Source organism: Schistocerca gregaria, chromosome 11, assembly GCF_023897955.1.
Source record: "Schistocerca gregaria isolate iqSchGreg1 chromosome 11, iqSchGreg1.2, whole genome shotgun sequence".
Classification (NCBI taxonomy): domain Eukaryota; kingdom Metazoa; phylum Arthropoda; class Insecta; order Orthoptera; family Acrididae; genus Schistocerca; species Schistocerca gregaria.
Genome location: NC_064930.1, coordinates 94,073,419 through 94,095,447, shown reverse-complemented (window position 1 = coordinate 94,095,447; position 22,029 = coordinate 94,073,419). Strand labels below are relative to the sequence as shown.

Here is a 22,029-nt window from a genome sequence, read left to right as displayed (position 1 = left end):
TCGATATGGGCTTCTGGAGCCGAAGGCCCTCTCGTCTACCCTCCATGACTGCACGACACAAAGCTTTCGCCTCGCCTGGTCCTCTAAACGCCGACATTAGACTGTTGATGACTGGAAACATGTTGCCTGGTCGAACGAGTCTCGTTTCAAATCGCATAGAGTGGATGCAAGTGTACCGGTATAGAGACAACCTCAGGAATCTAATACCCTGCAAATCAGCAGGGGACCGTTGAAGCTGTTGGAGGCTTTGTAATGATGCCGGGGCTGTGCAGTTGGAGTAATACGGGAGCCTGTGATACGCCCTCACGACTCTGACAGATCACCTGTATCCATTTGTGTCCATTGTGCATTCCGACGGACTTTGGCAATTCCAGCAGGACAATGCGACACGTGACACGTCAGAGTGGCTCCAGGAACACTCCTCTGACTTTAAGCACTTCCGCTGCCCACCAGACTCATTACTGAGCATATCTGAGATGGCTTGCGACCTGCTGTTCAGAAATCTCCACTCTCTCGTACTCTTACGTATTTATGGACCGTCCTGCACGATTCTTGGAGTCAGTTCTCTCCAACACTGCTTCAGACATTAGTCGAGTCCATGCCACGTAGTGTTGCGGCATTTGTCCATGCTCAAGGACGCCCTACACCAGAGATTCCCAAAGTGGTCGATATCGACCCCTTGGGGTCGATATCGGTTTCCTAGGGGTCGACGTAAACGAAAACTGAGGTCTAAAAATCGACCCCTATTTAATTAACAAAAGTTCTTATTTAAAACTTTCAAGATAGGTAGGTACTGTTTTGTTTATGTTGTGTTACGTGTACTAAGAATAATTAATATTTTTGTAGGAAATAGCATTGCTAATTCTCACTCTGTCTTCTTCTATTGATCTAAGTCAGAATGAAAAATAACACTCCGTAGCAGCTGTTTTAAGTTAGCGGACCATTATGAATAAGGGGGTTGATCTTAAAAGTAGGTAAATTGGCCATGGGCGTCTGAGGTAACAGCTCATTTTGGAAAACGGGTCACTTGTCCAAAATAGTTTGGGGATCCCTGCCCTAGACGATATTAGGCAGGTGTACCAGTTTCTTTGGCTCTCCAGTGTATATTCTATTTCATTAGGCAGAACAGTCTGCCAACGCTGGGGTAGCTTTCCGATTCGCGACTGTAGAAATCACGTGGTTTTCAGGCGAGTAATTCGTCGAACCATGTTCGGAGCGGATTTTCATCCGGAAAAAAGTTCCTTGAAGGCTGTTCGACAGAGAGCGTAAAAGGTGAAAATCTGAGGGCGCAAGATCAGGAGAACAAGGTGGACGCGGAATTATTCGCAAACCAACTCCGGTATAGTTTTTCTGCCAGTCTAGCGGAAATGGTCGCTACAGAGGTTCGAGTCCTCCCTCGGACATGGGTGTGTGTGTTCGTCCTTAAGATAATTTAGGTTAAGTAGTGTGTAAGCTTAGGGACTGATGACCTTAGCAGTTAAGTCCCATAACATTTCACACACATTTTAACTTTTTTTCAAGCAGTCTTCGCGGTAGATATCCTGGGACCGCATATGCAAGATGTCTCAGTGGGCAATAAATGTCGGCAGTGATGGCTAAACATTGAGGAAGCAATTCGCAGTACACCACACCGCTGCTGTTCCACCAGAGGGATAACATTACCTTTTGCGGATGCGTAGGTTTCTGTACAGGGAGTTGCTGCTTTGTTCGGGCTCAGTTATTCCGTTCTTTTCCTCATGTTAGCATAAAGACACCATTTCTCGTCACCCATTTATTATATCTCTTAAAAAAATAACGTAACTATTTATTTAGAGGAAACACTCTCCTAGTAAATTTGTTTACACTCTCCTAGTAAATTTGTTTGTCCTTTGATTTATCGTGATCTGTTACCGATTTTTATTGTAGTTAGTTTTTAAGTTTAGCTTTCAAAAAAACAAAAGAGATATAATAAGCAAAATAATAAATTTCCTAGGTTGCTAATTGCGTGTTATATCTGGTTTTATCGAGCGCCACGCTCCCTACAAATTACTGTAAATGCAATACCGTAGTATTTGTCAGCTCCAGTTCCCTGATCTGAAATTATTACTATTTCACTGGATTCCTTCAATTAATCTCACTGAATATTTTCACATAATTTCTTCCGCTCCGGCTATCAGACATTGTGCCGTGAAAAATTTTTTTTTAAATCTACCGTGTAATGGCGGCTAATTGTTAACAGCCAGAGATCACAGCTACTCGCTCCGCAGCAGCTGGAAACATGCTAAATAATTTTCATTAAATATTCTTTTCATAAGATAAATGTGGCGTAGGTTCTTGAAATAACACACGGAGATCACTTTATACTAATATATTCTTACCAGGACACAGTTTACACCATTAAATTATTTGCAATTACGTTACGACAGAAACAAATGCTAGCGCAGCACAATAGCTTGCGTACCTTATTCCAGATAACACCAGAACGAACAGAACAAAACAGATTAGACAGAAGAGTGAGCATTGCATTGTGTTTTATACTCTTACAAACATAATAATACTTTTTAAAAATTACTTACACATTATAATCTCATACAATAAAAATCGTGTCTTTTCTGCATCTATCGATCCATATTTTTACATTTAGTGTTATTACCTTTCGCAGACTAAATCGATGTTTGCAGTTCATTTTGATCCACATACAGTCGTTTTTATTTATGTTTCACCTCGGTAATGGTGAATATCGCAAAAGGGACACTACATGGGCAATAAATGTCGGCAGTGATGGTTAACATTGAGGAAGCAATTTGAACTACACCACACCGCTGCTCCCCTCCACCACGGGGATAACATTATCTTTTGCGGATGCACAGGTTTCCGTACAGGGAGTTGCTGCTTTGTTCGGGCTCAGTTATTCCGTTCTTTTCCTTATGTTAGCATAATGAAACCATTTCTCGTCACCAGTAACGACACAGGATAGGAATGGTCGGAGCTGTTCACCAATCAGTTGATGACGAGCAAGCACAGATGAACATATGGCCGGCCGCTGTGGGCGAGCTGTTATAGGCGCTTCAGTCTAGACCTACGCTACCGCTACGGTCGCAGGTTCGAATCCTGCCTCGGGCATGGATGTGTGTGATGTCCTTAGGTTAGTTAGGTTTAAGTAGTTCTAAGTTTTAGGGGACTGATGACCTCAGATGTTAAGTCCCATAGTGCTCAGAGCCATTTGAACCATTTTAATACACATGTGACCCACCCGCTAATTTTCGTTCCTTTGGCTTAGAGCAAGCTCACTCGACTTTAAATGCTCCCCAACTGTCGCACTACGGTGAAATAATCACAGTTCACTACATTTGCCAGTTCTCAGTTGCAGTGACATTGATCATTGCGTATTAAGGCATTTAAACGATCTTCATGAAACTCCGAAGGTCTTCTTGAACGTGAAGAGTCATTGACGTCGAAACGATCGTCCTCAAAATCGAGAAAGCCATTTTCTTGCAGTGCTCTGTCCAATAGCATTGTCCCCAAACACGGCGCAAATGTTTCTACCTGTCTCCGCTGCTGTCACCCTCAACACAGACAGATATGCTCCGATTTCTGCACTTGGCACTCCATTTCAGGCGCTCACAGCTTCACTCGCTATCTCCAGATGAGAAAATGATAATTATGTAAACTCAAATAGAAACACTCAACTACAAACAAAAAATAAGAATCGAGAAACAAACCCACAGAACCCGGAATATCAACATACACAACAAAAACGCTGAGAACCTACGCACCAACCTAATAGTGACTGCGAGTAAGAGAAAGAGTTTGATACTATTCTACTGCTACATATGGGGCAAACTTCTGCAGTCACCCCCATTGTAGAAACACCTGGCAGCTATACTACATATCACTGTGAAATGCAGGAAGGTGTGAAACTGCCAGTAGGAGAGTTAAATGGAAGCCTTGTATAGGTCGGGTGCGCCTGGGAGATTTTAGTGCATTAGTTTAGGACGAGAACGAGGTTCAGAGCAGTGGTCCAGTGTTTGGAGTCTGTACCAACCTTGACTGACAAAAGGACGCGACAGAGTTGAGGACGCGACGGAGTTGAGGACGCGACAGAGTTGAGGAACGGGTTAGTATACGTCATATCGACGGCTCCAAGTATTACCATCGTAGCGCCATTTTATCGGCTTTACAGGAGAAGAAAAAAAAAGATTAATTAAACAGTATGAATCCATATTTACCTCAGTTTCATTGCATCTTCGAAGACATACGAGGGTCCTTTAATAATTAAAGAGACAAGTTGGTCTGGAGAAAAAAAGCGTTTATTTTTACAAAAAAATACCTTTTCTACTTGTCAACATAATCTCCTTGAACATTTATGCTCTTGTCCCAAGAGGCTAAAGGCGTTTTTATTGCAAAGAACTCTTTATCTTGATGTATGAACCAATTTCCCACAAAGTTTTTCACGTACTTGTTGGCCTTTTACCACGTAATATCTACTTCAGTGCACCAAGCAAACGGAAATCACTGGATCCTAAATCAGGACTGTAAGGGAGATGAGACACTACCTCCCAGGCCATTTTGTTTCACGGTTTAGTTGAGCACTATGAGGATGTGTGTTGTCTTGCTGGAGAATCACACCTCTCCTCTCAGATCCAAGACGTCTCTGTCTCATGGCTGGCTTCACCTTGTTTAAAAAGCAAATCCGAGCAATATTGACTGTTCATTGTACGCTGCTCTTCGAGGTAATCACAAGAAACTGGGTTTTCCCCATCCTGAAACGCCATCAACATGACTTTCCCTTCTGGTGTTTGGGTTTTGAATTTTTTCTTGACATGTGAGTGGGTGTGTTTCCACCCCATGCTTCGTCTTTTTGATTCTGGCTCATAATAGTGAACCCAAGTTTCATCACAAGTTAAAATTTTGTTGACGGAATGCTCACCTTCTATTCCATAATGTTCCTTTAGTTATGTGCACACTGTCAACCTTGTTTCCTTGTGTAGCCGCGTCAACTCCTTTGGGACCCATCTTGCCCATGTCTTGCGGTACAGGTTTGTCTTTTTCTTTGTTCGATGACAATGAGAGACGTATTTGTCTGCAAACTTTGGTTTTTCTTCTCCACAAGAACTTGTTTTGTGTCCTGCACCCTCACAATTTTTGAACTGACACAATCAGAAATTATATTCTTGTTTGAATTTATCCGTGTATTGGTTTAATGTGGCACGGATTCAAGGAAACATATTTACCTTCGTTGATTCATTCTCGGTACAATCTACGCATCGTTGCAGTGCTGAGTTCGGAATCGGGCTATTCTCTGCTTGTTTGTTTCCCTGTGTCATTTGATTGCATACAAGGAAAGCTATTTACATGCTATCGCACTGAATACTTTATTCGAGGCTGTGTTGTATTGCCCTTTCCCGAATGATTTCCTCCCATACCAGGTAACAAAATTTCAACTGATCCCAGATTTTTCACGGTAGTCCTCACTCACGTATCTGTAATAGAGCGGTAATGAAGGAACATTTCCTGACGCACCTTAATGATACACCCGTCAGCTGAACATAGTCTTGAAATTTTTCTTCTTGTGCCAGTCACATTTCGGATCTGTTTTCTGTTACAGTTTTTGACGTGTCGACAGCTGAATTCTAGCTGCCTGCTACGATCTTCCAATTGCCGAAAGTTATCAAACATATCCTGTCTGTTTCCATAGGTTGCATTTTTATGATATTTCAGTCTGCACAAGCTGGGATCGCATCCACGCTTCATTAATCTAGCTTACATTTCAGCACTCTTTCGGCCTTTGTGTGCCAAACGTCTGTGGACAGGTTCCTGTGGTCTATTTACTGTATGTGAGGATGGATTCATTTGCCTTCCATGGGTCTTCCTTTTATTACTGGGGCAGCATCGCTCTAACAGTGACACGTGAGGAGCATTTTGAATTAGGTTCCGCATTTTAAATGTTAGACTTCATTATATAATCAGTAAAAAAATTTAATTCCCGGTACCTATTATAGCAGGTACCTATTATAACCGAAACTCCGCGCACCTGTAGACAGTAAACTTCCCCTGTACAAACATCGTAAGTAGCATTACGATTCTGATTGTGCTACCATTCTCCAACGAAGCACGTCATAACAGAACTTGCGATTCGTTTCATCGGTGAATGAGTTCCTTGGATGACTTGTGATATTCTGAAGGTTGCTATTGCTTCCTGGGTTGCGGTACGAGAGCTACGATGTTTATTCAGGTGATAAGTAATGAAGTAACAGTTCTGGCGAACATCGTAAATCAGTTTGGCCATTTTTGGACGTACAATGTTAGTGCTTGAACCGCGTGTGCGAAAGTGCATCGCAATTTTTTTGTGGATTTAAAAGGGGGAACGTTTGGAAGAGAGGCTGTGCCTTTCTCGCTAAACCTTGTTTGTAGCATTTGTTGGCTTAGCACAAGCTGAGGACTGTGGAACGAGTCGGCTATGCCGAGCGTGCGTCTCTCACACCAGCATCAAGGCGATAGTGGCTACGACACGTGTCGTGCCGCACAGACAGTTTTCTGTTTCCCTTTCCGTTTGTATGAAACTGATTGATTGATTGATCGATTTTAACAGCAGAGTTAAAACAGCTTAGGTCTGACCCGTCATTGCCCGCACCGAAACTACACTCCTGGAAATTGAAATAAGAACACCGTGAATTCATTGTCCCAGGAAGGGGAAACTTTATTGACACATTCCTGGGGTCAGATACATCACATGATCACACTGACAGAACCACAGGCACATAGACACAGGCAACAGAGCATGCACAATGTCGGCACTAGTACAGTGTATATCCACCTTTCGCAGCAATGCAGGCTGCTATTCTCCCATGGAGACGATCGTAGAGATGCTGGATGTAGTCCTGTGGAACAGCTTGCCATGCCATTTCCACCTGGCGCCTCAGTTGGACCAGCGTTCGTGCTGGACGTGCAGACCGCGTGAGACGACGCTTCATCCAGTCCCAAACATGCTCAATGGGGGACAGATCCGGAGATCTTGCTGGCCAGGGTAGTTGACTTACACCTTCTAGAGCACGTTGGGTGGCACGGGATACATGCGGACGTGCATTGTCCTGTTGGAACAGCAAGTTCCCTTGCCGGTCTAGGAATGGTAGAACGATGGGTTCGATGACGGAGCAACAGTGTCCCTAATTTGCTGGGAAGTGGCGGTGCGGTCCCCTACGGCACTGCGTAGGATCCTGCGGTCTTGGCGTGCATCCGTGCGTCGCTGCGGTCCGGTCCCAGGTCGACGGGCACGTGCACCTTCCGCCGACCACTGGCGACAACATCGATGTACTGTGGAGACCTCACGCCCCACGTGTTGAGCAATTCGGCGGTACGTCCACCCGGCCTCCCGCATGCCCACTATACGCCCTCGCTCAAAGTCCGTCAACTGCACATACGGTTCACGTCCACGCTGTGGCGGCATGCTACCAGTGTTAAAGACTGCGATGGAGCTTCGTATGCCACGGCAAACTGGCTGACACTGACGGCGGCGGTGCACAAATGCTGGGCAGCTAGCGCCATTCGACGGCCAACACCGCGGTTCCTGGTGTGTCCGCTGTGTCGTGCGTGTGATCAATGCTTGTACAGCCCTCTCGCAGTGTACGGAGCAAGTATGGTGGGTCTGACACACCGGTGTCAATGTGTTCTCTTTTCCACTTCCAGGAGGGTAGGTTTATTGTGCGGTATCGCTCCCTGTATATCTAGCAAAGCCAACCAGTGCCCTTAAATAGTGCAATGTGTCCCTCTACCAGTTTCTTGTTAGACACAATTTCTTCAGGTCTAGTTGTCCCGAAGATTCTGTATCTTTTACTCTCCAATGCCGTGCATTCAAAGGTTAGGTGTGATGCAGTTTCTTCACCCTCATCCCAGATGCTATAATTAGGATCCTCTTCCATTATACCCATTGTGCATAGGTGTTTTTCGACGTTCCCATGGCCGGTCATCAGGCCAGTCATGAGTCTGATCTCTTTCCTGTTCAATCCCAGCACTACAGCGCTTCTTTTAAGACATGGCTTGGGCGCCATTACCTTACCATATTTTTGTTTATGGACCTCAGTCCAATATCCTACGTGCTGCTTCCTAAGCCAGTTCCGTAGTTCTAATTTGATCGTAGCCTCGTTGATTGTCAAGACGGGTTTCGCTCCCATAAATGGAGTTGTTGCCCCCATCCTAGCCAATCTATCGGCTTGTTCATTGCCACAGATCCCTTAGTGGCCATGACCCACACTATAGTTCAATTCTTTTATCTTGTCGGTTGGCGCATGCCCGCCCACACGCGGGAGATTGCTGCGTTGCCAGCTGTACGCGCCAAGAGAAGCAGCGCCATAGTACAGTATAGTTCGCAAACTTACGTTTAGAGGGGAGCGCGCAGTTTATGAAGTAAAGCCACCACGGCTGCTACAGAGACGTGCTCCCCGCATTCCGCAATGTGCTCGATTTTGTCATCAGCGCACTGCTCGCCTGTGCTGACACAAGGTGTTTCGACTGCTGTGACACACTTTATCATTCGATTTCACAAAACTATTTGGCCCAAAAATTTGACTTTTACACTTCTTCTTGACTGATACCTTCCTCCCATAAATGACTTAATTTTGTTTCGAAGTTCAACGTAGTTATTGTGCAGCATTAGATGTAGTAAATCATTGCACGAAATTTTGAAGGTTTGCAGAGGAACAGTCTTGCAAATTTCAAAACTCCGCCATCTCTCTCCCCACATCCACCACTGCTGGCGGCTCACCTCCAACTGCGCAACGCTACGCGCTGTTAACATCCAGCAGCCCAACACTACAATGGCAGACAACAATGCAAACTAGCCACAGACTGCACACAGCACAGCCAGTGATTTTCATACAGAGCGCTACCTGGCGTTACCAATATAAAAACCTAAACAGCCTACTTGCAACATTACGACCCTCTTCAACTGTTGGCGGTCTCTGTCAGTCAACAGACGAGGTCGGCGTGTACTCTTTTGTCCTGTACATGTCCCTTCACGTTCCACTTCAGTATCACATTGGAAACAGTGGAGCTAGGGATGTTTAAGAGTGTCGAAATCTTGCGTACAGATGTAGTATGTCCCAAGTGACTCCCAATCACCTGACCAATTTCGAAGCCCGTGAGTTCTGCGGAGCGCCCCATTCTGCTCTCTCACGATGTCTAATGACTACTGAGGTTGCTGATATGGAATACCTGGCAGTAGGTGGCAACACCGTGCATCTAATATGAAAAAGGTATGTTTTTGGCGGCGTCCGGATACTTTTGATCACAAGTGTAGGAGGTAATCTAAACAGCAGGTATTACATTTAGGACATGTTAACGCTGAAACTTTGAGCTCTCCATTTTCTAATCTTTCAACACAGTAACAGAAGACCGCATGTTGCTCCTGCAGTCGTCACCTACGTCGATGTAGAAGTTATTCGACTGTTGCCCTCGTCAGCGCATTCCCCAGACCTCACAGGTCGCCGAGAGACTGTTGTAGCGTCTGCTACGCGTCCTCTGTGACAGATGCACACGCACATAGGACTGAAACCACACCTCTGTCCGCCAGCCGAGCTTATTTCGACTTGACACGCAGACGTGTCAGAGCTATTGACTCTCACTGAGGTGGCAACTCTGCGTGCCACATCACACACCCTAAATACCCTCATAAGTATGTATATGTAAGTAACAAATCAAATGTTGTTATTTGTAATCTTTCTTCATGTTGCAATTTTAATGGCCGGTAATGTATAGATATCTACATCTACATCACACTCCGTAAGCCACGTAATGGTGTGTGGTGGAGGGTACTTACGGTACCACTGTCTGATCCCTCCAGACGCGTCCCATTCGTGAATAGTACCTGGGAAGAATGGTTGTTGGGAGGGGGGAGGGGAGGGGGGAAGTAATATGTTGTTCGACTGCCACTAAATTTCAATAGTAACTCTCTCCGTGATTCACAACGCCTCTCTTGTTGTAACGTCTGCCAGTGGAGTTTGTTTAGCATCTCCGTAACGCTGTCTCGCCAGCTAAACGATCCCGTGACGAAACGTGTTGCTCTTCGACGAATCTTCTCTATCAGTCCAACCTGATAGGGATCCCAGACAGATGAACAGTACTCAAGAATCCGGCGAACAAGCGCTTTATAAGCCACTTCTTTCGTGGATGAGTTACATTTCCTTAAGATTCTTCCTACGAATCTGAGTCAGGTGTCTGCTTTTCACTCTATCTGTTTCATATCGTCATTCCGCTTAAGGTCGCTCTGGATACTTACTCCTAGATATTTTGCGGCAGGCGCTGTCTCTGGCTGTCTTCAATAGTGTAGCTGTACGGTAGTGGCTTTCTTTTCCTGTGTATGCCCAATATGTTACGTTTATTTACGTTCTCGGTCAACTGCCAGAGCCTGCTTCAGTCACCAATTCTATGCAGGTCGTTCTGCAAATTCTTACTATCTCCTGGCGTTGCTACTTTGGTATAGACAACTGCATCATCTGCGAAGAGCCTTGAAGAGCTTCCGATCCTTTCTATTAGCTCATTTATATATACTGTGTCCGCCCCAATACCTGAGTGGTCAGCGTGACAGGTTGCCGTCCTACGGGCCCGGGTTCAGTTAATGGCTGGGGCAGAGATTTTCTCCGCTCAGGGACTGGGTGTTGTATTGTCTTCGTCATCATTTCATCCCCATCCGGCGCGCAGGCCGCCCAATGTGGTGTCGAATGTAGTAAGACCTGCACCAAGGCGGCCGAACCTGCCCCGCAACGGGCCTCCCGGCCATTGACGCCAAACGCTCAGTTCCATTTCCATATATACTGTAAACAGCAACGGTCCTACCACACTTCCCCGTGATACTCCGGATATTACCTTTACATCTGTCAGCTTTGTTATTTAGTTGTTGTTGTTGTTGTTGTGGTCTTCAGTCCAGAGACTGGTTTGATGCAGCTCTCCATGGTACTCCGTCCTGTGCAAGCTTCTTAATCTCCCAGCACCTACTGCAACCTACATCCTCCTGAATCTGTTTACTCTATTCATCTCACAGTACCTACTGCAAACTACATCCTTCTGAATCTGCTTAGTGTAGTCATCTCTTAGTCTCCCTCTACGATTTTTACCCTCCACACAGCCCTCCAATACCAAATTGGTGATCCCTTGATGCCTCATAACATGTCCTACCAACCGATCCCTTCTTCTGGTCAAGTTGTGCCACAAACTTCTCTTCTCCCCAATCCTATTCAATACTTCCTCATTAGTTATGTGATCTACCCATCTAATCTTCAGCATTCTTCTGTAGCACCACATTTCGAAGGCTTCAATTCTCTTCTTGTCCAAACTATTTATCGTCCATGTTTCACTTCCATACATGGCAACACTCCATACAAATACTTTCAGAAATGACTTCCTCACACTTAAATCAATACTCGATGTTAACAAATTTCTCTTCTTCAGAAACGCTTTCCTTGCCATTCTCAGTCTACATTTTATATCCTCTCTACTTCGACCGTCATCAGTTATTTTGCTCCCCAAATAGCAAAACTCCTTTACTAGTTTAAGTGTCTCATTTCCTAATCTAATTCCCTCAGCATCACCCAACTTAATTCGACTACATTCCATTATCCTTGTTTTGCTTTGTTGATGTTCATCTTATATCCTCCTTTCAAGACACTGTCCATTCCATTCAACTGGTCTTCGAAGTCCTTTGCCATCTCTGACAGAATTACAACGTCATCGGCGTTTTATTTCTTCTCCATGGACTTTAATACCTACTCCGAAATTTCGTTTTGTTTCCTTTACTGCTTGCTCAATATACAGATTGAATAACATTGGGGATAGGCTACAACCCTGTCTTACTCCCTTCCCAACCACTGCCTCCCTATCGTGCCCCTCGACTCTTATAACTGCCTTCTGGTTTCTGTACAAATTGTAAATAGCCTTTCGCTCTCTGTATTTTACCCCTGCCACCTTTAGAATTTGAAAGAGAGTATTCCAGTCAACGTTGTCAAAAGCTTTCTCTAACTCTACAAATGCTAGAAACGTAGGTTTGCCTTTCCTTAATCTTTCCTCTAAGATAAGGCGTAAGGTCAGTATTGCCTCACGTGTTCCAGTATTTCTACGGAATCCAAACTGATCTTCCCCGAGGTCGGCTTCTACTAGTTTTTCCATTCGTCTGTAAGGAATTCGTGTTAGTGTTTTGCAGCTGTGGCTTATTAAACTGATGGTTAGGTAATTTTCATATCTGTCAACAACTGCTTTCTTTGGGATTGGAATTATTATATTCTTCTTGAAGTCGGAGGGTATTTCGCCTGTTTCATACATCTTGCTCACCAGATGGTAGAGTTTTGTCAGGACTGGCTCTCCCAAGGCCGTCAGTAGTTCTAACGGAATGTTGTCTACTCCGGGGGCCTTGTTTCGACTCAGGTCTTTCAGTGCCCTGTCAAATTCTTCACGCAGTATCGTATCTCCCATTTCATCTTCATCTACATCCTCTTCCATTTCCATAATATTGTCGTCAAGTACATCGCCCTTGTATAGACCCTCTATGTACTCCTTCCACCTTTCTGCTTTCCCTTCTTTGCTTAGAACTGGGTTTCCATCTGAGCTCTTGATGTTCACACAGGTGGTTCTCTTTTCTCCAAAAGTCTCTTTAATTTTCCTGTAGGTAATATCTATCTTACCCCTAGTGAGATAAGCCTCTACATCCTTAAATTTGTCCTCTAGCCATCTCTGCTTAGCCATTTTGCACTTCCTGTCGATCTCATTTTTAAGACGTTTGTATTCCTTTTTGCCTGCTTCATTTACTGCATTTTTATATTTTTTTCCTTTCATCAATTAAAGTCAATATTTCTTCTGTTACCCAAGAATTTCTACTAGCCCTCGTCTTTTTACCTACTTGTTTTTCTGCTGCCTTCACTACTTCATCCCTAAAAGCTACCCATTCTTCTTCTACTGCATTTCTTTCCCCCATTCCTGTCAATTGTTCCCTTATGCTCTCCCTGAAACTCTGTACAACCTTTGGTTTAGTCAGTTTATCCAGGTCCAATTTCCTTAATTTTCCACGTTTTTGCAGTTTCTTCAGTTTTAATCTACAGGTCATAACCAATAGATTTACGGTAACTTTAAGATTATCGAAAAACTGTGGGTCTTGACTTATTCAAGTTCCATCTCCTTAACTTGCTGCCATTTACTGTCTCTTTAGTTGTAACCTAGTTGTAATCTGCAGCTCGTAACCAATAAATTAGTGTAGATTTGCGTCTGCACCGGGAAATGTCTTGTAGCTTAAAATGTGGCTTCGAAAACTCTGTTCCAAATATATATTATTCTTTCGTGATTCTTAAGCAAGGTGCTGGTGATGATTACATTATGTTCTGTGAGAAATTCTATCAGGCTTCCACTTTCATCCCTTCCCCCTAGCCTTTGTGTTCTTAATGTTTTCGTGTACCTGCTACCGTATCACATTTAAATTTTTTCTCTCACTTAACTATCTGAATAATCTCTTTTATCGTACATTGTTTCAATGAGTTTGGAGATAGTGAAGAATCATGAACAGTAGTCACGAAATCTGTTTATGGTGAAATGAGAAAACATGAATAATGAAATATGTGAAAGAGTATACTGTACAGAAAACGAAATATTGGTATGTCTGCACCCAGCTTCGTCTTTCCTTGGTGTAGGTGTAAGACATAGTTAATGAAACGCACCAAGCGTTTCAATGGGTCCCGCCTCGTACCTCAGCGGCTGTCCGTCATTGGCTACCGCTAGCGTCTGCCGCTTCCAGATGGGAACGCCAATTCCGCGAGCCGCCGCGGCAATATGTACCTAATATAAAAAAAGGTGTGTTTTTGCGGGTGTCCAGATACTTTAGATCACACAGTGTATCTCTAAGTTTTTATATAGCCCATTTTTCCCGGGGTTTCTTTACATCATTTGTGCAGAAGCTTGCAGCCAAAACCAAAGTAACAATAAAATAGAAGTAATGACTGAATAAGGATGGATCACTTAAAGGTCAAAACGGTTTTTGATATTACGTAATAGTTGGTTCTTACCCGATTTTTTTTTATCTATCGTATCAGCTAATAAACACAGTTCAATATCAGAATTGGACGAAGTCAGTGAAAGCATCGCCAATCAGTGACGGTGTGTTTTACAGGAGAGATTTACCCATGGGCAGTCAGCAGCAAATACTGTAGCCTCGAAAATAAAACACCACATAGAACCGGGAAACTCAGACGAGTAGCTCGTGCCGTGCTAAGCTGGGACCCGGTGGGGCATCGGCGAGCAGCTGGGTCACTACTATCAGGTCTTCAACGTAGTTCCGCATCGCGTCAGCCCATCCCTCTGTGGCCATCACCTGGATGTTGCGGGCCTTTATGAAGGCGATGGCGGCCGCAGTAAGGTCTCGGCACGAGTGCCTCACTGCCAGCACAGCCGCGGATGCCGCGTTCTCGACGACGAACCTGGGTGCACGAATGGCAAAACCTCATTTTTTTGGATGAATCCAGATTCTGTTTGCAGCATCATGATTGGCGCATCTGTGTTTGGCAACATCACGATGAACGCACATTGGAAGCGTGTATTCGTCATTGCCATACCGACACATCACCCGGCTTGATGGCATGGGGTGGCATTTGCTACACGTCTCAGTCACCTCTTGTTCGCATTGACGGCACTTTGAACAGTGGACGTTACATTTCAGATGCGTTACGACCCGTGGCTCTACCCTCCATTCGATCCCTGCGAAACTCTACATTTCAGCACGATAATGCACGACCGCATGTTGCAGGTCCTGTACAGGCCTTTCTGGATACAGAAAATGTTCGACTGCTGCCCTGGCCAGCACATTCTCCAGATGTCTCACCAATTAAAAACGTCTGGTCAATGGTGGCCGAACAATTGGCTCGTCACAATACGCCAGTCACTACTCTTGATGAACTGTGGTATCGTGTTGAAGCTGCATGGGCAGCTGTACCTGTACACACCATCCGAGTTCTGTTTGACTCAATTCCCAGCCATATAAAGGCCGTTATTATGGCTGGAGGTGGTTGTTCTGGGTGGTGATTTCTCAGGATCTATGCACCCAAAATGCGTGAAAATGTAATCACATGTCAGTTCTAATATAATATATTTGTCCAATGAATACCCGTTTATCATCTGAATTTCTTCTTGGTGAAGCAATTTTAATGGCCAGTAGTGTATTTGGGAAATGTACCAGAGAAACTACATCCTTTTCCAAATATTATTTGTCTTTTGATATGTTCAATATAATACCTGCTTTCAGCGAAATTTACGTATGTTTCAAATTACATCTAAAGAAATTTTGTGTGGAAGCAGGATCTAAGTGCACTGCCCTGTGCGAAAACATACACTATGTGATCAAAAGTATCCGGACACCTAGCTGAAACTGACTTACAAGTTCGTGGCGCCCTCCATCGGTAATGCTGTAATTTATTATGGTGTAGGCCAACCCTTAGGCTTGATGACAGCTTCCACTCTCGCAGGCATACGTTCAGTCTGGTGCTGGAAGGTTTCTTGTGGAATGGCAGCCCATTCTTCATGGAGTGCTGCACTGAGGAGAGGTTCGATGTCAGTCGGTGAGGCCAAGTGGCATCTAGTATTAATATTTACCATTTAAATGATTAAGAAAACAATCTGACAATGCTGAAGACTTCTCCCCTTCTGCTATTTATATAAAACATAATTTCTCAGTCTATTAGTACCATCCAGATTGTGAACATGCATAGATTATGAACGTTATATTTCACTTACGGAAATAAAGTAAAATTTTATTCTGTATAGTACAACAATCAGGAAGACCTGCAGCGGATAGGCACTTGGTGCAGGGAGTGGCAACTGACCCTTAACATAGACAAATGTAATGTATTGCGAATACATAGAAAGAAGGATCCTTTATTGTACGATTATATGTTAGCGGAACAAACACTGGTAGCAGTTACGTCTGTAAAATATCTGGGAGTATGCGTGCGGAACGATTTAAAGTGGAATGATCACATAAAATTAATTGTTGGTAATTCGGATACCAGGTTGAGATTCATTGGGAGAGTCCTTAGATAATGTAGTCCATCAACAAAGGAGGTGGCTTACAAAACACTCGTTCGACCTATACTTGAGTATTGCTCATCAGTGTGGGATCCGTACCAGATCGGGTTGACGGAGGAGATAGAGAAGATCCAAAGAAGAGCGGCGCATTTCGTCACAGGGTTATTTGGTAACCGTGATAGCGTTACGGAGATGTTTAACAAACTCAAGTGGCAGCTCTGCAAGAGAGGCGCTCTGCATCGCGGTGTAGCTTGCTCGCCAGGTTTCGAGAGAGGGCGTTTCTGGATGTGGTATCAAATATATTGCTTCCCCCTACTTATACCTCCCGAGGAGATCACGAATGTAGAATTAGATTCGAACGCGCACGGAGGCTTTCAGACAGTGGTTCTTCCCGCGAACCATACGAGACTGGAACAGGAAAGAGAGGTAATGACAGTGGCACATTGAGTGCCCTCCGCCACACACCTTTGGGTGGCTTGCTGAGGATAAATGTAGAATGTAGATGTAGAATCTTAACTGTGGAAACATGGAGATATATATTGCATTTTTTTTTAATATTACAGTGCTAGAGGAGTTTCATCTAATTCTGTTATCTTGACTGTGAGCTCAGACTGTCTCTCATGTAGGATTAATCATTAAGCTGTGTCTTCATCATTTTGGTATGAATTAATGAGTGATATGCAATTCCAAGTATTGATACTTTATTTTAGCAGTATAGCAGTACCCACAAAACACCACGCCAAAGTTTCTGTTTTGAAATTGCATGATAGTAATCATGGCCTACAGAGAAGATGTTCAGACAGGATATTGAGACAACTACAGACGATATGATATAAGCTGTGATTCTATAGGGAAGAATGAAGTACAGTTTGGTAGAACTTACCTTCGCACTTCATTCATTGTAGCCTTCGATGTGCATCTTCCTGCAAACTACAGTGTGTCTGTTTTAGTAATGCATCGTAGCAAGAGCTTGTCGTTTTAAATGACCTGGATGACAATCTGATCAGTTCTCTTAGGTTGTTCGCAAATGATGCTGTAATTTACCGTCTAGTAAGGTCATCCAACGAGCAGTGGCAGTTGACGCTAAATAACTAAAAGTGTGAGGTGAACCACATGAGTTCCAAAAGAAATCCGTTAGAATTCGATTACTCGATAAACAGTACAATTCTCAAGGCTGTCAATTCAACTAAGTACCTGGGTGTTAAAATTACGAACAACTTCAGTTGGAAAGACCACATAGATAATATTGTGGGGAAGGCGAGCCAAAGGTTGCGTTTCATTGGCAGGACACTTAGAAGATGCAACAAGTCCACTAAAGAGACAGCTTACACTACACTCGTTCGTCCTCTGTTAGAATATTGCTGCGCAATGTGGGATCCTTACCAGGTGGGACTGACGGAGGACATCGAAAGGGTGCAAGAAAGGGCAGCTCGTTTTGTATTATCACGTAATAGGGGAGAGAGAGTAGCAGATATGATACACGAGTTGGGATGGAAGTCATTAAAGCAAAGACGTTTTTCGTCGCGGCGAGATCTATTTGCGAAATTTCAGTCACCAACTTTCTCTTCCGAATGCGAAAATATTTTGTTGAGCCCAACCTACATAGGTAGGAATGATCATCAAAAGGAAATAAGAGAAATCAGAGCTCGAACAGAAAGGTCTAGATGTTCGTTTTTCCCGCGCGCTGTTTGGGAGTGGAATGGTAGAGAGATAGTATCATTGTGGTTGGATGAACCCTCTGCCAAGCACTTAAATGTGAATTGAGTTGTAGTCATGTAGATGTAGAAAACATTACATGCTGATGGGACAACCAGATGATAATTAAAGTGTTGGTTCAAGTATAAATGAGAACATGTAGACTACATGTGTTTTGGTGTCACTAACCCAAAGCAGTTTGGAACTGATTACCATTACAACAGCAACGGTGACAAAAACAAATATCGATGTCTGTATGTGGGTCACTTGGGTTGCTCCATACCTGACAAACTCTTAAGTTATGGACTTGGCTTACACTTGTATGACCACTCGTATGACTTGGGTGTTTTAAAACAAACTATTACCATTGTTAGTACTCCATGTGAAACTGCAGGTCTTTGTGAACCAATGCACACTCCATAGGCAGATAATGGCGGTCTAGTACCATAAGCATGACTCTTAGGAAAGCTCTAAAAGGGTCAGAAACCATTTCAGTTTGTTGGCTGCTCATATAATCATTAAAAGTTGGCTCTGAGATGAAACGTTTTTTCGATGGAGTGTTGGGTGAAGACTTTGATGAGATGAGTCTGCTATACTGACTTTCAGAGTGTTCTATGAAATAGAAGGAAAAAGTCTAGATTTCTAATTTGTCACTATATTTAGAACTACTCAGTGTCACTTCTAATACAGGTGTCTCCATTTCGTATGTGTTGAAAGGTCCCCTTAGAAAAATTATACATGACTGTGCTTAAACTGACACGTGATATTTTTTTTTAGCGCAACGCAATCTGAGTTTCAAAAATCCCTACAAAAGAATGGTCCTGACTAACATTAACCTATGCCTTTCACAAATCACTTACCTCACCAAAAATCTTCGTTACTCGAACTACTGCAATACAGGGAGCGCCACTACTGCCAGATAAATAAAAGATTCAAACTACTGAAGGCACTAACTACTGATGGGCATAGTTAGCGGATGAAAGATTTTGAAAGAGAAAAAACAATGTATTTACCTTAATAGTGTTCAAAAGTCATAATATATATACAGGGTGTTACAGAAAGGTACGGCATAACATTCAGGAAACATTCCCCACACACAAATAAAGAAAAGATGTTATGTGGACATGTGTCCGGAAACGCTTAATTTCCATGTTAGAGCTCATTTTAGTTTCGTCAGTATGTACTCTACTTCCTCGATTCACCGCCAGTTGGCCCAATTGAAGGAAGGTAATGTTGACTTCGGTGCTTGTGTTGACATGCGACTCATTGCTCTACTGTACTAGCATCAAGCACATCAGTACGCGGCATCGACAGGTTAGTGTTCATCACGAACGTGGTTTTGCAGTCAGTGCAATGTTTACAAATGCGGAGTTGACAGATGCCCATTTCATGTATGGATTAGCACGGGGCAATAGCCGTGTCGCGGTACGTTTGTATCGAGACAGATGTCCAGAGCAAAGGTGTCCCGACACGAAGACGTTCGAAGCAATTGATCGGCGTCTTAGGGAGCACGGAATATTTCAGCCTATGACTCGCGACTGGGGAAGACCTAGAAGGACGAGGACAGCTGCAATGGACGAGGCAATTCTTCGTGCAGTTGACGATAACCCTAATGTCAGCGTCAGAGAAGTTGCTGCTGTACAAGGTAACGTTGACCACGTCACTGTATGGAGAGTGCTACGGGAGAACCAGTTGTTTCCGTACCGTGTACAGCGTGTGCAGGCACTATCAGCAGCTGATTGGCCTCCACGGGTACGCTTCTGCAAATGGTTCATCCGACAATGTGTCAATCCTCATTTCAGTGCAAATGTTCTCTTTACGGATGAGACTTCATTCCAACGTGATCAAATTGTAAATTTTCACAATCAACATGTGTGGGCTGACAAGAATCCGCACGCAATTGTGCAATCACATCATCAACACAGATTTTCTGTGAACGTTTGGGCAGGCATTGTTGGTGGTGTCTCGACTGGGCCCCATGTTCTTCCATCTACGCTCAATGGAGCACGTTATCACGATTTCATACGGGATACTCTACCTGTGGTGCTAGAACATGTGCCTTTACAAGTACGACACAACATGTGGTTCGTGCACGATGGAGCTCCTGCATATTTCAGTCGAAGTGTTCGTACGCTTCTGAACAACAGATTCAGTGACCGACGGATTGGTAGAGGAGGACCAATTCCGTGGCCTCCACGCTCTCCTGACCTCAACCCTCTTGACTTTCATTTATGCGGGCATTTGAAAGCTCTCGTCTACACAACCCCGGTACCAAATGTAGAGACTCTTCGTGCTCGTACTGTGGACGGCTGTGACACAATACGCCATTCCCCAAGGCTGCATCAGCACATCAGGGATTCCATGCGATGGAGGGTGGATGCGTGTATCCTCGCTAACGGAGGACATTTTGAACATTCCCTGTAACAAGTGTTTGAAGTCACGCTGGTACGTTCTGTTGCTGACTGTTTCCAGTCCATGATTAATGTGATTTGAAGAGAAGTAATAAAATGAGCTCTTACATGGAAAGTAAGCGTTTCCGGACACATGTCCACATAACATATTTTCTTTCTTTTTGTGTGAGGAATTTTTCTGAAAGTTTGGCCATACCTTTTGTAACACCCTGTATATCAGTCCATGATATCTTATATTACATATTTACTGTCTCTGATGGACACATGTCCAGATCGTCCGCTCTCAAGATTCCACCGTCTCTCTCCCCACATCCAACACTGCTGGCGGCTCACCTCCAACTGCGCAACGCTACGCACTGTTAACAGCCAACTGCCCAACACTACAATAGCGAATATTACAACAATGAGTCCAACCAGCCACAGACTGCACACAGCACAGCCAGTGATTTTCATACTGAGCGCTACGTGGCGTTACCAATATAAAAACATAAACAGCCTAATTGCAGAGTGATTACAGTAAAGTGTAAGAATCTCGATGTTTTGTGCAGGACACTTTCTAGAAAGGAGAGAGGTAGTAGGCTGATCCAGGCAGCTAAGCAGGGAGCAGTGGGGGAGATGCAGGCACTGCTCGCAGCAGGGGCAGACGTGGGGGCTACGGGCTCGGAGAGGATGGCTGCTCTGCACTGGGCAGCAGTGGAGGGACGCGTCGAGGCGGTGAGATGTCTGCTGGAGGGTGGAGCAGAAGTGGACGCCAGGAGCGACGATCAGAACACGCCTCTGCACACAGCCGCAAGGTATGGCCACGCAGCTGTGGTTCGGCTGTTGGTGGCGGCCTCAGCAGACCTCAACGCCAGGAATGAGGATGGGCGGACGCCGCTACACAGGGCAGTTCTCTATGGGCACCCAGAGGTTGTGGCTGTGCTGCTGCAGGCAGGGGCTGACAAAGGAGCGAGGGACGACAGTGGGGCCAACCCCCGTCATCTCGCCAGGCAGAACAACAATCAGCAGCTGGTACAGTTGCTGACGTGAAGCTTCCTGTACTATGAACATCTGGAATAAAACAATTATAGCTTCACTAAACGACTTTTCGTTATTTTTATAATAAAGAATACAAAATAGTAATCCTACCAACATTCATTTATACCTATCATTACATACATAATATATGTAACTACGCAAGTCACACCACAACGAGATTACCACTGAATAATATAAGTATTTTGCAAAAAATCAATCAACTACTGAAAAACATTCCATTTATTACCAATAAACACCAGTTTTCTGTCTTGACCTTCAATTTCTCCCAGCACATAAAATGTTCAAGCAACTTTTTTGAATGCAGCTGGGCGAGATGCTGAATAGCCTCTGATGATTCGCTAAGTGAACACCCAATTTTCAAGGTAAAAACGCAAAATATCAATGATTGTTAAACTTATTTTGGATCCCTGTAAGGTATTCGACCCATTCCTTCACATTATTTGATTATTAAAATGTGTTTGCTACGACATGTACAGTGCAATGCTAATCTAGTGTAAGCTGAACCAATTCCAGATTACTCCCGTATAAGCTTTGTGTTTAGAACGCATCTCAGACACGATTTACCATGCATATGGTTCAATACTTCGTGAATGTACAATGTGACATTGGTAACAGTAATCACTCCACATCATAGGCCTACAATCTGGAGTCGTATTATCAGTTTACATTTAATTAAAGAGAATCGAAGAGCCATCTCAGATTGTCCCATTCTCGCACATCTGAATGCTTCAGTTCCATACTAACTTCTCTGAGGTAAAATCTACCTTCACTGCCGCATTACAGGGCCCTACAGCAAATTTTCTAGCTTTCCACATTTCTCAAAGTCTTCAGTGTACACCCTACTATGCATCGGGAACTT

General features: G+C 44.0%; 1 protein-coding gene across 1 annotated transcript in view; it reads left to right on the top strand.

Moving 5' to 3' along the window:
* LOC126294962 (ankyrin-3-like) overlaps positions 1 to 21,212 on the top strand; it is a 136,721-nt gene extending 115,509 nt beyond the window's left edge. The window contains exon 6 of the mRNA XM_049987188.1: positions 20,681 to 21,212. Coding sequence (XP_049843145.1) covers positions 20,681 to 21,161 — 481 coding nt within the window. The 3' untranslated portion in view covers positions 21,162 to 21,212. The remainder of the gene's footprint in view (positions 1 to 20,680) is intronic.
* The last annotated feature ends 817 nt before the right edge of the window (positions 21,213 to 22,029 follow it).